At 40.9% G+C, this 19,270-nt stretch overlaps 1 protein-coding gene across 7 annotated transcripts in view; it reads left to right on the top strand.

Annotated features, from left to right (window-relative positions):
• Positions 1-2,955: 2,955 nt before the first annotated feature.
• The window catches only part of LOC149141775 (uncharacterized), a 451,055-nt gene continuing 434,740 nt past the window's right edge, over positions 2,956-19,270 (top strand). For 2 of the 7 annotated variants that reach the window (XM_089448792.1, XM_089448790.1), the window contains exon 1: positions 2,956-3,280. In XM_089448792.1, the coding sequence (XP_089304918.1) occupies positions 3,113-3,280 (168 nt within the window). In that variant the 5' untranslated portion in view covers positions 2,956-3,112. The remainder of the gene's footprint in view (positions 3,281-19,270) is intronic. The other 5 variants (XM_089448791.1, XM_089448788.1, XM_089448789.1 and 2 more) reach the window with 5 other exon arrangements.

Here is a 19,270-nt window from a genome sequence, read left to right as displayed (position 1 = left end):
TATAAGTGTTTTTCAGTGACCTGAGGAGGCGTGGTGGTCAATTTACACTTGACCCACATTAAAAAATATGTTAATTGAAATAAAAAGAGGGAAAAGTGCTCAATTATTAAAATAATGATAAAATGGAGGGTTCTAGAGGGGTCCATCAAATCTATAAAAGAGGAGGAGGAGGCCATTAACAGACATCTTGGATTTGCGTTTTCTTCTTGTGGAGAGGTTTGAGAACTCGGTTCTCTACTTCAGCAGTGACACCAAGATGAAAACCCTCAGGTGATTTTGGTGAGAGTGGACGAAAACCCACCTCATCTCCTTGGTGGATTTAACCAAAATTCATAGGTGTAGTGATTGATTTCAATTCAGTTTTGGGAGGGCCGTTTTCAACATTGGAGCATATTAGTTTTGGAGACGAGATTTTCTATCTTAGCTATTTCAGTTATATCGTCATGTACACTCTTTCAGTTATTTATTATAATGAAAGATGAGATTATTTATGCCCATTGTCTTATTGAATTGCATGCACTCTACTTATTATATTTTACATGGCAGTCTTCTGTGAATTGAATAATAATTTTATGGTGAAATTTTGGTTGAGATAAATTTATGCATAATTAGCAAAATATCCCATTTGGGATATTACAGTTATTTGTGCCTCTTCCCAAACCACTTTGGAGCTTATAAAGATGGTTTTCATGTATGTAAAGAACTACCACAGAAACCATTTTCTGATGCAGCTCCATCAAAGTATGCCCACATGAAGGAATGGTCTATCTCTTCAGTGACAATATTTTGAGGAACATGTGAATTTTCTTCCACAGGGAGGAGTTCATAGATCAAACATACATCAGTCGCCACATTCTTAGGAGCAAATGTTTGATTTTTGAATATTTCTCTATTTCTTGCTATCCAAATTCCCCAACAAACCAGAGGAGCTAGGTTTCTGAGATGCTTTGGGGTGATATGATCCCACCATACCTATGATGCTTCCTAAACTGTATCCCTGACCTAATTTATGGCTCCACCTAATTGTCCTTTGATCAAATTCCAAACTGCCATTGCAAAAGGACATTCAATGAACATGTGCAGTTTTGATTCCAGAGCACTCTTACACAGAGCACACCTGCCCGATCATGCAAGTCTCACTTTAAGAGGTGATCCCATTTTGGAATTTTTTTTTCCAAAAAACACCACATGAATATATGAGATTTAGAGGGGTGTTTCAGCTTCCACAAACAGTTCCACCACCAAACCTGCACTTCCGACTGTCTAAATATGTTGATATAAACATACCCATCTTTTGGAGTATATCTCCCCCAGGAGGAATGGATCCAACAAAGTGAATCATCCTCATCCTCATTGATGCAGACGTGAGCAGTGTTGAGAGCCAAAGTGTAATTTTGCCAATTCTCCTAGAGATCCATAGGCAAATTTCGCTACTGTGCAGAGCACCCACCTTGGGCCCAAATTTTAAATTTTATTAATAAAAACTAAAATTAATATTTATATAAAGATAATTTTCATTTGAAATTTTAATAAGATAATGTGATATTTAAAAACTAAAAATTGAAAGTGATTTGATTTGTATATAGATTAGTCTAAATTGATGTAACTTCGGATCTATAGTGTGTCGAGAAGGATCAAATTCCTTAATGTGTAAATCTTCTTTTGGAATGTAAAAATTAAATTATGTGATCTTATTATCACTTTACATGAATATTACATAATCATATCTAATTTATAATTATATAAAATATAAAATATTAATGTTCCACTTTTTTTTGCTAGACAATATGAGTCCTGAGATGATTAACACCCTTAACGTTTGGCTTGAGTAGCCCCGACCCAGGGGCATCGAAGTTGTCAAAATCACTTGGGGATCACACCTTGCTTAGGTCACACCAACCCTTAGCATAACTGAATTTTTGCCCACGAAATTTCCAACTGATGACCTTTTCACCATAGAGTGCCTTAACTAACACCCTATCACTATCTACTCTATGCCCATTAAACTAAATATTTTACCTTTTTAGTAATAAGTTTATATTTTTAATTTATTTTAAAATTATTAATTAAATTAAATTATTTTATTTTAATTTTATGTTTATTAAATTATATATATATATATATATATATATATAAAATCTTTTATAAAATGTGCAAATAAATGATTAAATTTTAATTAATATAATTTTCAATTATATTATTAAATTTTAAAATTTATAAATATTTAAAAAACACTTTTAAAAATTATATACCATTTATATTTAATATAAAATAATTTAAAAATAAAAATAATATTATATAAATCAAATAAATAATTTTGTTTGTTTGTGTGTGTGATTCACCAGATTTAACCTGTGGGTTGAGGAGCTGTGAGCCAAGAGGCATCTAATTCGTCAAAATTTTGACTGGATTTTTAGCATGTTTTCTCCCCTAACACAGGAAACCTATGGCTTGAGGAGCTGCGAGCCAAGAGGCATCTAATTCGTCAAAGTCTTGACTAGATTTTTTAGCCTGTTTCCTCCCCTAACACAAGGCACAACTACTCCCTTGTGAGATTTGATCCCGAATCACTTTACGAAGTTGAAGCTATCCTCAACTGATTGTACTAATAAAACTTGACATAAATCAATTAAATATTAAAAAAACATATTTTTTTAAGTTAATAAAACATTTATATTTTAATTTAAACCCTAAGACCAAAATCCTCACTCACACAACAATGGCCAATCAACCTGCCTCACCTTAGTTAAGAAAAACCATACATGTAAACTTCACGCTAAACATTGACTATAAACATCAGCCTCATAATATAAGGACACTCTGCAAACAAATAATATAATGATACTCTCGAAGCAATAATGATAAATAATAATGATAGATAATTAATTTATATATAAGCCTTTGATTAAATAAAACGATTGAAGTTGAAAAAAATTCGTTTTATTTAAGTTGTGTGAGATACCAAAACACTTCCGCCCTCAAAATTATAATATCAGTTGGAACTATCAGTTGGAACTTTGTATACTGTACACCCACGGTGGAGAGAACTATAATCAGAGAATATGAGCAACAGAAGATAAAGATAATATCGGTAGATCACAAAACAAACAACATGCCGGTGTCTCCTCTCGGAGGACAGAGATGGTTGGGGACTCAGGCGACCGATTTTCGCGGAGCGATTTTCTTCCATTCTCGTCTTCGGGACCACCACAGATACCCAAAAGTCCCAGTCATCCGACACAAGATTTCCGTTTACTGTATGCAACAACATCAACAACAGGTACTTATTTATTCAGTCAGTTCAACTGCTTTTCCATAATATTTAGTCATTAACATCTCAGCAGCCACAGTTTTAATCTTACAAAATGGGATAGGTGTTTGATTTTGTTCCTGGAATTCAATCTCACAGAGGGATCATCTTCTTTGAGTCACTTTAAGTTCATATGATATAATATCAATATCTATTATTTGCTAAATAAACTTAGGCATGTCGCTGCGTGCAATTCACAGAGTATTTTTTTCATTTTTGCTTTAGCCCAGTGGACGAAGCCGATCGAGGCCAATGTCTGGTGGAATACCTTCATTGATAGCTAGGTGACTCGGTTGCTGAATTCGGTTATTCCTAAAAATTTCAGTACCTGCATTGCAGTAAGAGTCCGAATCAGATTAAGATATTTCACTTAAATCAATCTTCAGCAGCAACCCTGCGTACCAACTAAGTGGCCCCAAACTGTGCGGAGTTGTCCTTGGATTGTGAAAGGGCACAGGCCTATTAGTGTGATATAGATTTCACGTGAGTCATCTCGAAGACCTCTTATAGACTATATACCAAAGCCAAAAGTCTTACTAAACCCCTAAATTTACATTCTACACTTCTCTTTATATATATCTTTTTAGGAAAGAATCAAGTTTGGTTGATGGTCAGTCAAAGGTCAGACAACTCATTAGAATTTCAACCTAACAATAAGCTCAATGGACTAATTAAACTAACTCACTAAGCCTATTTTATATATCATAATCTGTTTCTAAACCGCAAATTTTACATTACTAAAGTAATCCATTACTAAGCCACGAGTCTTCTCACTCCCCCAAAATCTGCATTCGACAGCTTTCTTTATCTATTATTTCATGTCGAAACCTTATGTAATTCACTACCATGAGTCCCCTAAATCCACACTCGACAACTTTCTTGATGAATTATTTCATGCCGAAACCTTAGTATGTAATTCATCACCATGGAAAATAGTTTTTGCTCAAGAGGGTTTCCTAGATTTTCTCATTTTCTTTATCAATATAATTTTTAATTTTAATTAATTAATAATTAATTTGTTTTTTAAAATAAGAGCAAAAGAGATTCAAATTGTGTTGAAATTCCCAATTATGAACAATAGGGATTAAACTCAAGGACGAAGCTCAATTAAACTTTTAAACTTTTCCCTATTTGATGTGGAATAATCTTTTAGATTAATGGTTTGGCAACCTTTTAGTGGATTTACAAATAATTTTTGAAAATTTATTCCATTCTTTTTTTAGTGTTTTACTATAGAAAATAAATTAACCTAATGGATTTGAAGGAATTTGTTCTATGGAGTAACTTGCAGGAACAATCACTGAAACAACCAACAGTTTTCACCTCTCTTGGAAATTAGCCTCACAATAAACGATCCCAGCTTCTCAACAAACCCCTCGCTAAATAGAGTATCCCAAGAGCTAGTTGCCAGAATATCTGCATAACTTTCCCTGTTGTCTTTGAAGGTCTTGCATTCTAAAATGAAATGCTTTTCCGTTTCCACTTTTCCAGAAGAACAAAAAATACACACTCTTTCCTCCCACACTTCTTTTGGCCTTTTCCAGTGTTGTGTTTCACAACGGAGTTGATGAGAATTAGTCTTTAACTGAGCAATAAGAATTTTGACTCTCCAAGAAATATTGGCCTCTATGTACTCTTTTTGTTGATGTTTATGAGTGGGATTAAACACTTCAAGATAGAATTTTTTCTTTCTCCCTAGCTCTTTATCCCAAGTACACTTGTGGAACTTATCCATAACAAATTATTTTATCTCTTTACTCTTTATGGTGTTGAAGAATCTAGGGCAAAGTAGTGTAGTGTGATTCTTCATTACTTGATAAAATATTGTGGAGTCTTTTTACTTTTCTTGTTAGCTTATTCTTCTTCTTCTTATTACTCTATCAAACTGCTACCAAAACATAAAAACAAGAACACAAGATGTTGGCTCTTTGCCGGGGCCAAAACCTCTCTTCTCTTGAGAGGAAACCCCTTTTGTGAATTTCTCTTATTAAAGCTTCTATTGATCAATGCCAAACCCTAGACCCGTGACAAGAGATCCTCCAAGCACAAGTCAAGTCTTTACTCCTTTCTGCACCATATATCTCACACTTCTTCTGACACTTTCTCTTCTAGCACTTCGTCTTCTAGTTAGAGTTTTTTTACCTTAGAGAGATAGGCTCCTTCGCTTGGCTTGAGAGTCCTTGTAGGCTTGATCTCTCATCCAAACAATGAACTGTTCGCTAGCTGCTATTATGGCTCAGACATACCCTTACTGCACCTCGCATGTGTGACTGTTTCTAGCCCTAGAAACAGTCCTTTATACTTCGATCTCCTTCTTTCTTACTTCGCTTGATGTCCTTCTTCCACGCTGGAGTAGGAGGCCTTTATGGGCCTAGTTTTAGCCCCAAACAAATAGAAATATCCAATTGTGATCTTACTATTGTTATGGTTGCAGACTGTCCTTCATTCCCTCACACGTGTGACTGTATATACCCTAGAAACAATCCCTTACTCTTCGCTGTTCTTCCTCTTCTCTTCGCTGCCCTAGTAGCCCCTTTTACCTTGGCTTCCTTCGACCTTCTTGATCTCTTTCTCTGGCGCATTTTAGAGCACAATTGATGCGTTGTCTTTGGAGTGGACAACCTCTATAAATAGAGGACTGTCCCTCCATTTTAGCCGACTTGACTGACTGCATTTAGGCCGACTTGTCTTCGTAAATGTAGGTCAACTTTGAGGGCAGTTGTTGAAGTTTCGAAGCCTAACTGCTAGAAACCGTTCATGCACTTCACTGATTTATTCCTACCTACTTGTTCTGTTAATTAACAAGTTATTTACCATGTAAATACTGGAAATAAATACAAGTGCATGCTCAACACATTACAGATCATCAACTAAAGGAGACAGAAACAAACACATAAGTGACACCGTTGTTTTTGGACTAATGTCCCTGGAAAAACTCAATGCGGGAAAACCGGTGCAGCTACCTGAGGGTTTGATTTATTAAGCAGTTTCAGAATACAATCTGGGCGCCAAGTCTGGTTCACCCAACAGAGAATAAATCTCGACAGTAGTACCTCTCTACTCGGAAGCAGATATTCGACTGAAACCCCGGATAAACACTTCGGTAGCTCCACAGCTCCAATCTTTCCCACGAAACCCCAACATTAGCCTCTCTCTGGCCCAACGTTAGCCAACATCACTCTGGCTTGGCCTTGGTCAGCCTCTGGAGGCACTGCGTTAGTCCTCTGGCCTCTGCGTCACCTACGCTAGCCCTCTGAGGCATTGCACAGCTCTTGGTTGGCTCTACGTGACCCTTGGCTGGCTCTGCATGAACCCTTGGCTGCTTTTGCGTCCCTCTCTCCGGCTACTGTGTTGATCCTCTTGGTGCTATCTCTGCCTCTCTGCTTCTGTATTCATTGCCCCTCAGTTGTAACTCTGATCACTCTCTCAACTTTCTCAGCAAACCCAGCCCCAGAAAGTCGAAATCTTGATCTCTTGGTGTATCCTCTAAGTGACCTTCAAGCCTCCTCTTATACTTTTCTCGTTGACAAATCAATGGCCGAGATTAAGTCCCTAATCAACGACTAAGATTAGATCTGGCTTGATCCATGACTTTTGGACCATTCTAACACAGTTTTATATTAATTCACATTAATAGTTTATTTTCCCTAAGTTTAGACTTAGGGACTCCATTAAAAATATTAATTATTTTAATATCTCTCAAATTGTTTAGAATCTACCCAAACCCTTTCTGGGTATTGGAGATCTCATGTGCCTTAGCCTCTCCACCAATTTTCATGGCTAGATCACATCCGATGCTACCCCAAATCAACACTCCCTCTTAGCGAGGACTGTGCTCTAGCAATACTCCTCACTGAGTATCACCCTGATCATTCGGTATCGGTTCCTGTGCTGATGCTAGGCCTGCTGCTCATCATTTGCACTGCTGCATCCTGTACTGCTACCCATGGCCTTGCCATTGCCACTGCTGCATCCGTACTGCAACTCCCTGTGCATCCGTGCTGCTGCCCATGGCCCTGCCACTGCCACTGATGCATCAGCACTGCAACTCCTCTCATCACGCTGCATCGTGCTGCCCATAGCACTACCATTGCTAACTACTGCACTGCAACTCAGTTACTAAGAAGTAAGTAACTGACCTCCCAACTCTGACATCTATGTCAGGCTAGAGACACCCTCGATGCTGAAACTCCCTCTGTCATTGACAAGTGCTCCCTCTCTGACCTTTGCGCTGCTGCAACAAATCCATGCATCTCGCACCATTGCACACCTCTCTGTGCCATCTTGCGCTGGTACAACACTCCCGTGCTTCTCACACTCCTGCTACCTCACGCTGTCCTGGGAATCTTGCACTGTAGCTCCCTCTGTCGCTCCATCCGTATTTGTCTCTACTAACATCCGCCAATACTGCTACTCCTCTTCGGGGCTCCCATAGGAAGGTCTAATCCAAGAGGCTGGGTACCTCGAGGATCCTGCCCCTCATCGCTTATAGTCCGTCTAACTACAGCTCAATGTCTCCCCACTTCCGCTCAAGTGGTGTGTGTGCACTCATGGCACAGTCATCGCCTGTCTCCACTTCTTTCTCTACCCTTGCTGGCGCAGCCTTGGTTTCGGAGGCCTCTCCCTTGCTCTTCTTCCTTGCACACTGGGTTGCATAATGATCCAGCTCCCCACAATGGAAGCATTTGACCTTGGAGAGGTCCTTCTTCTTCCGTTTCTCTTGCTTTCCCTCAGATACTAGGGTAGCATCCACCTCCTCCACCTCCTCCACCTCCTTCTTGATTATGATCCCCTTGTCGCTGCTTCCCGCCTTGCTCAGCCTTCTGATCTCTTCTTGGCGAAGAGCAACCCACATTTCCTCCCAATCTGGAAGGGTTGCCTTGCCCAGTATGCTCTGGACAAACATCTCCTAGTCTTCTGAGACTGCGTTCAGGGTTGTTCTCACCATCAATTCTTGATTCGGCGTGGCCCCTATGGAAGTCAGCTGATCCCAGATCTCCTGCAATCAACTGAGGAAGGGGTCGATCTGTTCTCCCTTCTGCATCTGGTATGATCGTAGCTAATTTTCTAGTAACATCCTTCTTTGCATAGAAGTATGCTGGTACAATTTCTTTAGGGCCTCCCACCTCTCATTTGCTGTTTCGTTTTCGACAATATGTGGTACTACATGGTCCTTGACCTCGTCAAGGATGATGCTCTTGGCCCTCGCCATTGCCTCCTCGTACTTGTCGTTATTATCTGGGTCAACTGGGATAGCTATCGTCCTCAAGGCGAAGTGCTTGACACGATTCCTGTCTAGAATGGATAGGATTCTAGCCTTCCAGATTACAAATTTTGAGGCTTCGTTTAGTCTGTCCTGGTCTCTTACCCCGTTCACTGCCATCTCGCTGCTCCTCTACTTCCCTCCTAGAAGTTCTCGGTGTGACTCCCTCTAAGCCTCGATTTCCCTCCTGGAAATCCTTTTGCCAATGTCGAGATGCCCCCACTCCGATCCTTAGTGCCGCTGCACCACTGATCCAGATTTCTTGGCTAGAAACCCTCGATAGCAACTCCCTCCTCCTTGGTCTTGCCCTGTTAGGTACTGTTCTGACTACAATACCCCACTAGCTCCACTCTGCAACTTACCCATAGCCTCCTAAACCCCAACAAACTGAAGGTTAGAGCTCCTAGGCTTTGCGCAATCCCGGCACCGGAAAATCAACCTTCTCAACCAACTGTGTCAGCCCTCCTGGCCTCTGCGTGGCTTTGCGTGAGCCTGTCTTTGCCTCCATCAGCCTCTGCACTGCCTCTTTTTGGCTCGATCTTGATGATCCAGGCACTGTGTCACCCCTTCCTTGCTGCTACTCTGCTAGGAACAACTTTTGTCACTCGGGACAGCTAGTTTTTTCTACTGCTGCTCTGCTCGGCTGATGTCCTTAGTTCTCCTGTGATTTGCAACCACGTTCTGATACCATGTTGAAGTTTCTAAGCCTAACTGTTAGAAACCCTTCATGCACTTCACTGATTTATTCCTACCTACATGTTCTGTTAATTAACAAGTTATTTACCATGTAAATAATGGAAATAAATACAAATGCATGCTCAATACATTACAGATCATCAACTGAAGGAAACAGAAACAAACACACAAGTGACACCGTTGTTTTTGAGCGTTTGATTTATTAAGCAGTTTTAGAATATAATCTGGGTGCCAAGTCCGACTCACCCAATAGAGAAAAAATCTTGGCAGTAGTACCTCTCTACTCGAAAGTAGATATTCCGACTGAAACCCCGGATAAACACTTCGGCAGCTCCACAGCTCCAATCTGCCCCACGAAACCCCAGCGTCAGCCTCTCTCTGGCCCAGCATTAGCCCAATGTCACTCTAGCTTGGCCTGCGTCAGCCTTTGGAGGCACTGCGTCAGTCCTCTGGCCCTCTGTGTCACCCACGCTGGCCCTCTGAGGCACTGCGCAACTCCTGGCTGGCTCTACGTGAGCCCTGACTGGCTCTGCGTGAACCCTTGGCTGCTTCTGCATCCCTCTCTTCGGCTACTGCACTGATCCTCCCGGTGCTATCTCTGCCTCTTTGCTTCTGTATTCACTACCCCTCAGCTGCAACTCTAATCACTCTCTCAACTTTCTCAGCAAACCCAACCCCAAAAAGTCGAAATTTTGATCTCTTGGTGTATCCTCCAAGTGACCCTCAAGCCTCCTCTTATATTTTTCTCGTTGACAAATCAACAACCAAGATTAAGTCCCTAATCAACGGCTAAGATTAGATCTGCCTTGATCCATGACTTTTGGACCATTCTAACACAGTTTTATATTAATTCACATTAATATTTTATTTTCCCTAAGTTTAGACTTAGGGACTCCATTAAAAATATTAATTATTTTAATATCTCTCAAACTGTTTAGAATTTGCCCAAACCCTTTCTGGGTATTGGAGATCTCATGTGCCTTAGCCTCTCCACTAATTTTTGTGGCTGGAGCACATCCGATGCTACCCCAAATCAACAATAGTTTGGTGGTTGACTTGTTGAGCATACTTTGGATTGATTCCATGGTGTTGTAGCATGCTTGAAGGAGCTTGTTGAAGGTGCCATTGCCTAGGAGTAGACTTGACTTTGCTTGGAGGTTTTCCTTTGATTTTAATATATATTTATACATAGTGTAACATGCCCTTAAGGCCTTCAATATTTTTTCTTGACTATTTGACTCACCTATAGCACTTTGACATGTGCTAGACCTACTACAATGAGCAAGAAACTCATTGTCATATATCATAAAAATAATATTTCTTTTCTTGAATAAGTACAAATATCAAAAGTACATTTATGAAGACCAAACCTAGTTACACTTCCTTCAACATATGGGACACGCGTTCAAGTAAATACCGCATGTACTAAACCATTTGTTATTTTGCTACATCCAAGTCTTTTTTCTTTTGCACAATATGTCATTAAAGACAACCTTAGGCCATCTGCCCTTTTCCATTTGCTCATTTTTTTTAAATACCTTATGACTCGCACCATAACAATTGTTTCAATAGGAGCAGCCTTTGTTTCACTTAGCAAGATAGCATAAGGAACTGCACTTTTAATTTTGAATTTGCTTGTAATCAAACGCTTCTGAATTTTCTCAATTTGTTTCCACTGCATGTCGGATGTACTGCTGGCCCACAGTTCACAACCATAGAGAATCACCAGAATCACTAGAAGCCCAAAAAGAGTTTGAGTGGTTTTCTAGTCCCATAACTCTGCCTCTCTACACCTATTTTGAAAATCATAAAATGCTTTCCAACCCCCCAAAGTTCTTTTCTTTCTACAGCCAGCACAACTTAGATTTTTGTTGAAGTCAATTCGAGGTATTTGTAATCCACAGTTCTTCCAGAATGCTGCCTTCAAAGTAGAAAAAGATAAAATGAGATAAAATTGAAAGAAATAAAAATTATGTTAATAAAAATATCAAGAATTAATTCTAGAAACATCTCATGCATAAATAATTGAAAAACATAAAATAATTAAGAAAGAAAATAACAATTCATCGAAAGTATCTAGCAATACATTCAACCGTATTACAGTTAATGGAATTCTTGCTGGACGCCCATGACATTTACTCAGTTGTACATCATTCCATGATATAGAAAAAGATGCAGAAGAATTCAACAAACTAAAATTGTCTTGACTCCAAGAGGAGTTTTTGTATAAGCTTTGAATGAATCCTCTGCTCCAATTCTCTTCTACTGTTCTAGAGCTAAAATACCATTTCTAAGAGGTCGATTCTCCTATTTATAATTAAATTTGTAACTTAAAATAATATGAAGCAAAAATAGTGCAAACAATCTAAAAAATCACAAAGCTTTGCATGTTACTATAATTATGGCAGACGAGGTGGCTCAACGGATGCATGCTCAGTGTCATAGCTGGCCCATTGCTCAATTAGATCCTTAGACAAGTAGGCATGTGGGAATGCATATTGGTCCATAAGTAAACTCGAGATTTCCTTTCCATATTTGAAAAGCTAAGTGTATCTTTCTATCTTTGGAATTTACAATTTCAATCTATTAGTTTTTTTTTCCTAAAGTTAGACCATTCATATTACTTTCAAAAGGACTCATACATACAATTATCACTTGCTACTGGTTTGCCATTTATAAAACCAGACTAGTAGCATAAGTTCAAAATTTTGTAAGATACCTAGAATATCTGAAAATCCCCTCTAAATTTCTGAGTTTTGTTTGAATTTGTCTCTATGGTATTTCGTCAAACAGTTTATGTACATATGGCTGTAGGTGCTTTCTTTTGTATTTTATTTTAGTAAAAAATACACAGTACCGAATAACACCATGAAAATACTTTCAGACAGCAATATATAATTTATATTGTACTCGGAAATGTTACATACCACTGACAGGAGTCTGCTACAGCAATATTGGGACAAATATAACAAGAAATATCAGCATGTTTGCACAAACAGTGAGGTTGTAAGATGTCCACTCAGAAGATACACTGATAAACTCAGTCCACAGAGATATACTGGTCTGATAATGGAGGATATATGCAGCCTTCCCAACAAGTCACCTGCAAACAGTGACTGATATCTTCAGCAGCTCGTATAGATACCCAGAATAGGAACTCGGCCTCTTTTATGACACAACTCGACCTCTGAAATAACAGTGACTCGGCCCTTGGTATATGACAGACTCAACACCGCTTTCTTTATGCTGTTCTTAGCTTGTGTGAGGAGGTTTTCGTTTAGCAATATAACCCAGCTCTTATGGAGTAGACTCGGCCTCTTAGCAGAACTTGGCCAACACATAAAAGATGCAAATCTCGGTCCCTTAAGGGTACAGAACTCAGCCCCTTTCAATATTCAGTTCCCATTTTAATTTTTAAAATACCAAGGCTACTGGTCGATTTGGTGACAGTCTGATATGAAGGAGAAACTCGGCCCCTTGAAAGATGTAGTTTTGCTCCCAATGTGTCTCAATATTCAGTCTGTATAGATAATATGAAATACCAAAAGTTAGAAGATAAAATCAACTGATAGCACCTTTAAAACTTACTCTATTTCTGCCATTGTCTTCTTTTCCGTCAACAATGAAGCCCAATGTCGAAATTTGAGTGATTATGATCCAATAGTAGCTAGTGTGTATAGTTTCAACACTGATACCAACAACCAAAATGAGGGTTTCCAAAAACCCTAGACTCTTTCTCAAGCGCTTTCCAAAATTCTATTTTTCAAGTGAGTGAATGCAAGAATGAGGAGAGACTCCTCATTTTTCCCTTTTTATAACTCATTTGACTCTTTTGCTGCCTTTTTACCTTTTCATTTTAATAAAGTCACTTTAGTGGGTTTTTTTACTTTATAAATTAAAACTGACTCTTCGTTAGCCTAGAACCCATGTCCCCTTTTTTCTCCTTTAGCTTTTTCATAAGGTTTTCTCCTAGGCAAATTGTGTTCCCTTGATTAATTTTTCCGTCCTAGCCTATGAGAATTTAATTAGGTTAGCAGAGTCATTACCTTATATCGCCCAAGTGGATGGGGACATTACAGTCCTCCTGGCCCAAGATTGCTTGTCCTCAAGCAACATCAATCCGGGATGTTGGATTACTTGTTCTCCTTCCCAAGTGGTGTCTTCGACAGACAAATCTTTCCATTTGACCAGGTATTCTTAAATGGTCCTGTTTCTTAGCTTATGCTCCCATACCTCCAAAATTCACTTCAGGACCAAATCAACTCCCCCACTTCATCCAATGGTGGGAGCTCAGTAAAAGTGACAATGTGTTGCCCTAGGGTCTTCTTGAGGCATGAAAAACGAAAGACATTTTGTATCTTACACCCTTTTGGAAGCTTCATCACATATGCCACCTCTCCTATGCGCCTCACAATCCTGTAGGGTCCACAAAATCTGGGTTTCAATTTCTTTGCCCCTTCCTTTTGAGTGATGATTTCCAATAGGCTTGTAGACAAAGATATACCAGGTCCCCAACCTCGAAACTATGCTCCACTTGATGCTTATATACATAAGTCTTCTGTTGATTCTGAGCCATCTGCAAATTATCTTTGAGGAGTCGCGGTATGTCCTGATTCTCCTAAATCTAATCCTTAGCTATAGGCGCCCTACTGCCTCCAAACACCCGATCTATAAATGTTGGTGCATCATACTTATACAGGGCTCTGAAGGGAGTCATCCCAATCAACATGTGATAATTGGTGTTATAACAATTCTCTCCCAACTGCAACCACTTTATCCAAGCTTTCTGTTGGCTCGACACATAGTTTCTTAGATAGCCCTTCAGCCATTTGTTGACTATCTCAGTATGCTCGTCAATCTGCGAGTGGTAACTAGTACTCGACATTAACTTTGTTCCAACCAACCTGAGCAACTCTTGCCAAAATCATCCCCTCATGAATCTATTGTCTGTGAAAATTTGAGAATCCCCGAATCACTACTGCAGCAAACTGATATTACTTCTCCTACTTTTTAATCTATGCAAGTTATTTACTGTGTTCTATTGTAAATATCGAAGTAAATACAATTGCAGCTTTCACAACTTTAAATAATATGCGGAAACAAGAAACTGAGCAAGAAGGAAATACACAACACATGACACCATTATTTTTGGACAAATGTCCCAGGAAAACGCAATGTGGGAAAACAGGTGCAACAACTGAGGGTTTGTATTATTAAGCAATAGTTTTATGAATACAATCTTTGGATGCCTTGCTGGCTATCCAATACAGAGAATCTGACTGACAAAAGATTAGTGAGAAATACCTCACACTATCACTGGCGATCCAAGACTGATCCAGCCACTGAATGGCTAGCCCCTAGCAGCCTCTACGCAGTTTCTGCGCAATCACTGCGTTGTTCTGCGTCACTGCTTCTGGGGCCTGCGTCACTCCTTCTGGCTGATCATTTTGCTTCTGGAACTTCGACTTCTGCCCTCCCGGTCTCACACCCCGACTTCTGGCTCCAGAACTCGACTTCTCCAGCAAAATATGGATCTCCTCTCGGGCTCTGCGCTGTTTCTGCGTGGCCCTACACTGCCTCTTCTGGATCTCTCTCTGCCTCCTTTGCGATGTATTCTCAGATCAGGAAACTCTCCAACCAGAACTATCCCTGCTCCTCACTGCAGGAAATCACCTTGATCTATTCTATAACATCTGCTACGTGTTGATTTTTGGTAGTATCAGATGTGCTCTAAGCCTCAAAATTTGCAAGGAGGCTTGGACACATGTATTCTACAATATCCAGAAATCATTTTGAGAAATTCCACCCAAAGGCAATTTTATTTAAATAATTAATTATTTTTAATGGGTGCCTAAGTCTAAACATAGGAAATTAAAATAATTAAAGGGTATTAATCAAACTGTGGGTGAAACTTCTAGAAGAAGACGAGGATAAAGCCAAAATGATTTGAGCCATTGATTAGAATCTAATCTGGGTTGTTGGTTCTCAACGAGAAGATTATAAGAGGAGGCTTGATGGGCATTTGGAAAACACATCGAGTAAGAGATCAGAGATCGAATTTCTGAAGAGAGCAACGCAACAGTTGCCAGAGAGAGATTCGAAGTGATTTCTTGCAGTGAGGGGCAGGGATAGTATCCAGAGGGAAGTTTTCCTGGACCAGAGAGTACAAGGCAGAGAGGGCAGAGAGATGTCCAGAGAGGCTGACGCTGGGCCACACAGAGCTATGCTGTGGCAGCGTAGAGCTTCAGAGGGAGATTGAAATTCTGCTGAGGAACAGTCAATATCTAGTGTCAGGGCCGAGGTGTGAGACCGAGAGGCTTGAGAGCTGAAGTTTCCAGCCAATAGAGGATTAGAAGAAGGTGCAGCACAGTCCCAGCTGCAGTGACGCAGTGATTGCGTGGGAGTAATGCAGAACTGCATAGAGGCAACGCAGAGGCTCATCTCCATTGCAGATCAATGTTGGTTCTTCCAGTGACTGGATGAGATCATCTCACTACACTTTTTGTTCAGTTTCTCTCTGTATCGGATAACTAGTTTGTCATCCAATGAGTTGTACTCAGATATACTACTGCTTAATAATACAAACCCTCAGCTGTTGCACAGGTTTTCCCACACAGGGTTTTTCCGGGGACATTTGTCCAAAAATAACTTTGTAGATGTGTGTGATGATTGTTTCTCTCCTGTACTGTATTTAGTTTCTGCAGTTTTTATTTGTGTAGGCTGATGTGTATTTAATTCAATATTTGTCGTAGCACAAGGAGTAAATTGTTTAATTGAATTAACAATTAGAAGAATTAACGTTAGTTGCTATAGTAGGAATCGGGTAACCGAATTTTCACAAGGTATTAGAGCACTAATCGTGAGCAAAAGAGCTCAGAAGCAGAAAGGAAGAGGAGTTCGAAATTACTGCAGAGGCAGCAATTCAAAACCCCAGAGGTAGCGTAGTTTGTGGGCCAAGGAGGTCGAAGTTTTGAGGAGAATTCGATTTCTCTGAGTGAGTCGACAGAGAAATTCAATCTCTAGATCGAAGCTTTCCAGAGGCATAAGTGAGCAACGTACTTTTCCTTACAGAGCAGATCTTTAGTTGGGACACAGATATTTTGCAGCAGTTGCTGGCAGAATAGTGTCAGTGGGAGAGAAGAAGACACTCTTGAGGGAATTCTTCCTTAGAGGACTTCAAGCCAAGAAGTCTGAATTCTCATTTGTTGAGCAGCAACAGGGAGCGACAAATCTACTAACTCCAGCAGGGATTGCGTAGGCCAGCCTAGTAGTAGCGCATAGGAGAGAGGAGGTAGTTCGACACTTCACTAGCAGAAATGGCAGCTCATGGGTTGCAAGATCAGGATCGGTTGGAGGGTGCATCCAACTACGTGATTTGGAAGGCAAGGATCTCATGCCTTTTGGATGAGCACGATCTCAAAACCTATGTCGATAGTGTGGTAGCTGTACCCGCAGATCCAGATCCGCTCAAGAAGTACAAGGCCGAGATGGCGAAGGCCAAGAGGTTGATCCTCGACGGAGTGAGGGATCATGTAGTGTGTCACATTGCCGGCAAGGATATTGCTCGACAGATGTGGGAAGCTTTGGCCACGCTATACGAAGGATCTTTTGAGCAGCGAAAGATGTACTTGGAGCAAAAGATGAGATCCACGCAGATGTAGAAGGGGGAACACATTGATTCGTTCCTAACGAACCTTCAAGAGATTCGGGATTCGTTGGAAGTTGTGGGGTCAACACCTCAGCCTACCGAGATGGTGAGGCTGGCCCTGAATTCTGTTTTATAAGAATGGCAAGTGTTTGTCTAGAGTATCCTGGGCAGAGAGAGATTGTCGGATTGGGAAGGAATGTGGGTCGCTCTTCAGCAAGAAGAGATGAGGAGAGACTTAGTCAAGTGCAAACTTGATAGTAGCAGCAACAGCAGTGGGACGAAGCCAAAGGAGGAGGAAGAGAATGCAACCCTTGCATCTAAGGGGCAGCAGGAGCAGTGGAAGAAAAAGAAAGATGTTTTGAAGATCAAGTGCTTCCGGTGTGGTGAACTTGGTCACTACGCTACACAGTGTCCTCTCAAGAAGAAGGACAAGGACGAGAAGCATGATTCGAAGGCTGCATTTGCAAAGATCGCGGAGGAGGAATTTGCGATGGTTGCCCAGATGCCTCCAGGGGAGAGGTGGAGTGATCTAGAGCTGTAGTTTGAAAGAACTACAGATGGGCGGGATCCTTAAGGAGTCCACCTCTCGGATCAATACCTGTTCAGTAATTTTGGATGCTTTTCCGCTGCTGATGCAGTAGCAGCAGCAGTTGGAGAAGGTTGCAATGCAGATGCAGTGTTGGCAGTGGCAGTGCCAGCAACAGCACAAATGTAAAAATTATGAGGGTTGCAGTACAAATGCAGTGTTGGCAGTGGCAGTGTCAACAACAGTACATATGCAACATTTGTGCAGTAGTTGGTGGGCAGCGATGTCAGACATCAACAACACAAAGGGAGATGTTATAGAGAAGGGTGATGCTTCAGCGAGTTGCATTACTAGAGCATATTCCTCGCTAAGAGGAAGTGTTGATTTCTGGTAGCATCGGATGTGCTCTAATATCATGTCCCTTTTGAAATACATTTGTAGCAGGGTGATGCTACACAATTTTGCACAATTTTGTCTAAGGAAGAGAACCCATCATTTTCGACTTAGGGACTTAGGAGGTAATTCGAATTTATTTGGTTGCTAGTGGAACGTGGGGGCCACCCAAATCGGAGTTCGAATTGGCCCATTCGAATAGCTTGGAGGGAAAGTCGAATAGGTGGATGGAGGGGACCACATGAGGCTAGGGAGGCCCAAGGAGTTATAAGGAGGGAGCAAGTCTCATTCTGGATTCATTCTTACACCTTACAATCAAAATTACTTGATTGTTCGCTCTGCTGTTTAGCTGAGTCAACTGACTATTTAGCCACGAATCTCTAAAGCGAGAGATTCAACTTCTACTTCGGGGGACCATCCGTGCCCGCCCTAGAGAGGTAGTTCCATAAGTATTTCAGGAGTTCTGGGAGTGTGTTACAACACTACCATTCAGCTACAACAGGGAGTGTGTATTTCTGGCTACCTGGAGGATACGCATGGGGAGTTTGGAGCTATTAGTGATCAAGCATTTGCCGGGAGAGTTAGTGGATTGGGAGAGTAGCAAAGGGCCAACCTTTCTTGTGAGTTTCAGAGCCAGCGTCCTAGCAGTTCGGATTATTGGGCTTGGGGACAGCGTAGAGGGCCAATCCAGCAATTTCGTGGATCTAAGGAGCAGGTGCCATAGGCCAGAAGCCCATCTAGGAAGTCAGGGGATTGATAACGGAGGTCAGCCCAACACTTTGGGTCCATTTCCAGGAGGATTTACAGGAAAATTCCGGTAGGCCGAGTTTCGCAGTTGCAGCTGAAGCTGGTTTCCAAGGGGGTCGAATTTCATAAGTCTAAACCAGCCAAATTCCTTTCTGGGGTTTTCTGGGTTTTGGGCAAGGATCACACTCCTAATTTTATAGAATTTTATGGGCAGATCTAAGGGGTCAAACAGGGGTCCCAACTGAGCCAGCAACTAGAGGAGCTAAGGGGAATGTGGGCCAAAATTTCGAGGTCAACACTTGGCCAATTGCTTCGTGGGTTTTTCTGGGTTTAGGCCATTGTTTTAAAAAACGACTGAGTTGACTCCGACTTGGCTGAGTTAGATCGAGCCAATGCTTGGCTGGGTCGGCTCGGTGGCCGAAACGGAACGGCTGGCCGGGTTGTTACCGAGCCAGTCATTGACTCGGTCGACTCAGTAACAACTTGAATGACTCGGCCGGCTCGGTAACAACTCGGCTGACTCGGCTCTTTGACAAAAATCCTGAAGCACATTTGTCAAAAGTTGTTCCGCCTCCTACATATCAATGGTTGGGTTGTTGTTTATTGCATATTTATAGCCCTAAAGTAATCTATCACTGTGAGAAAGTTTTGAAAATTACAAGGCCGAAGTATGGTTATCCTAGTGGC

Source organism: Pinus tabuliformis, chromosome X (assembly GCF_031772625.1).
Source record: "Pinus tabuliformis cultivar Carrire ecotype Pingquan chromosome X, CPIR1, whole genome shotgun sequence".
NCBI lineage: Eukaryota > Viridiplantae > Streptophyta > Pinopsida > Pinales > Pinaceae > Pinus > Pinus tabuliformis.
This window is presented reverse-complemented; position numbering and strand designations above follow the sequence as displayed.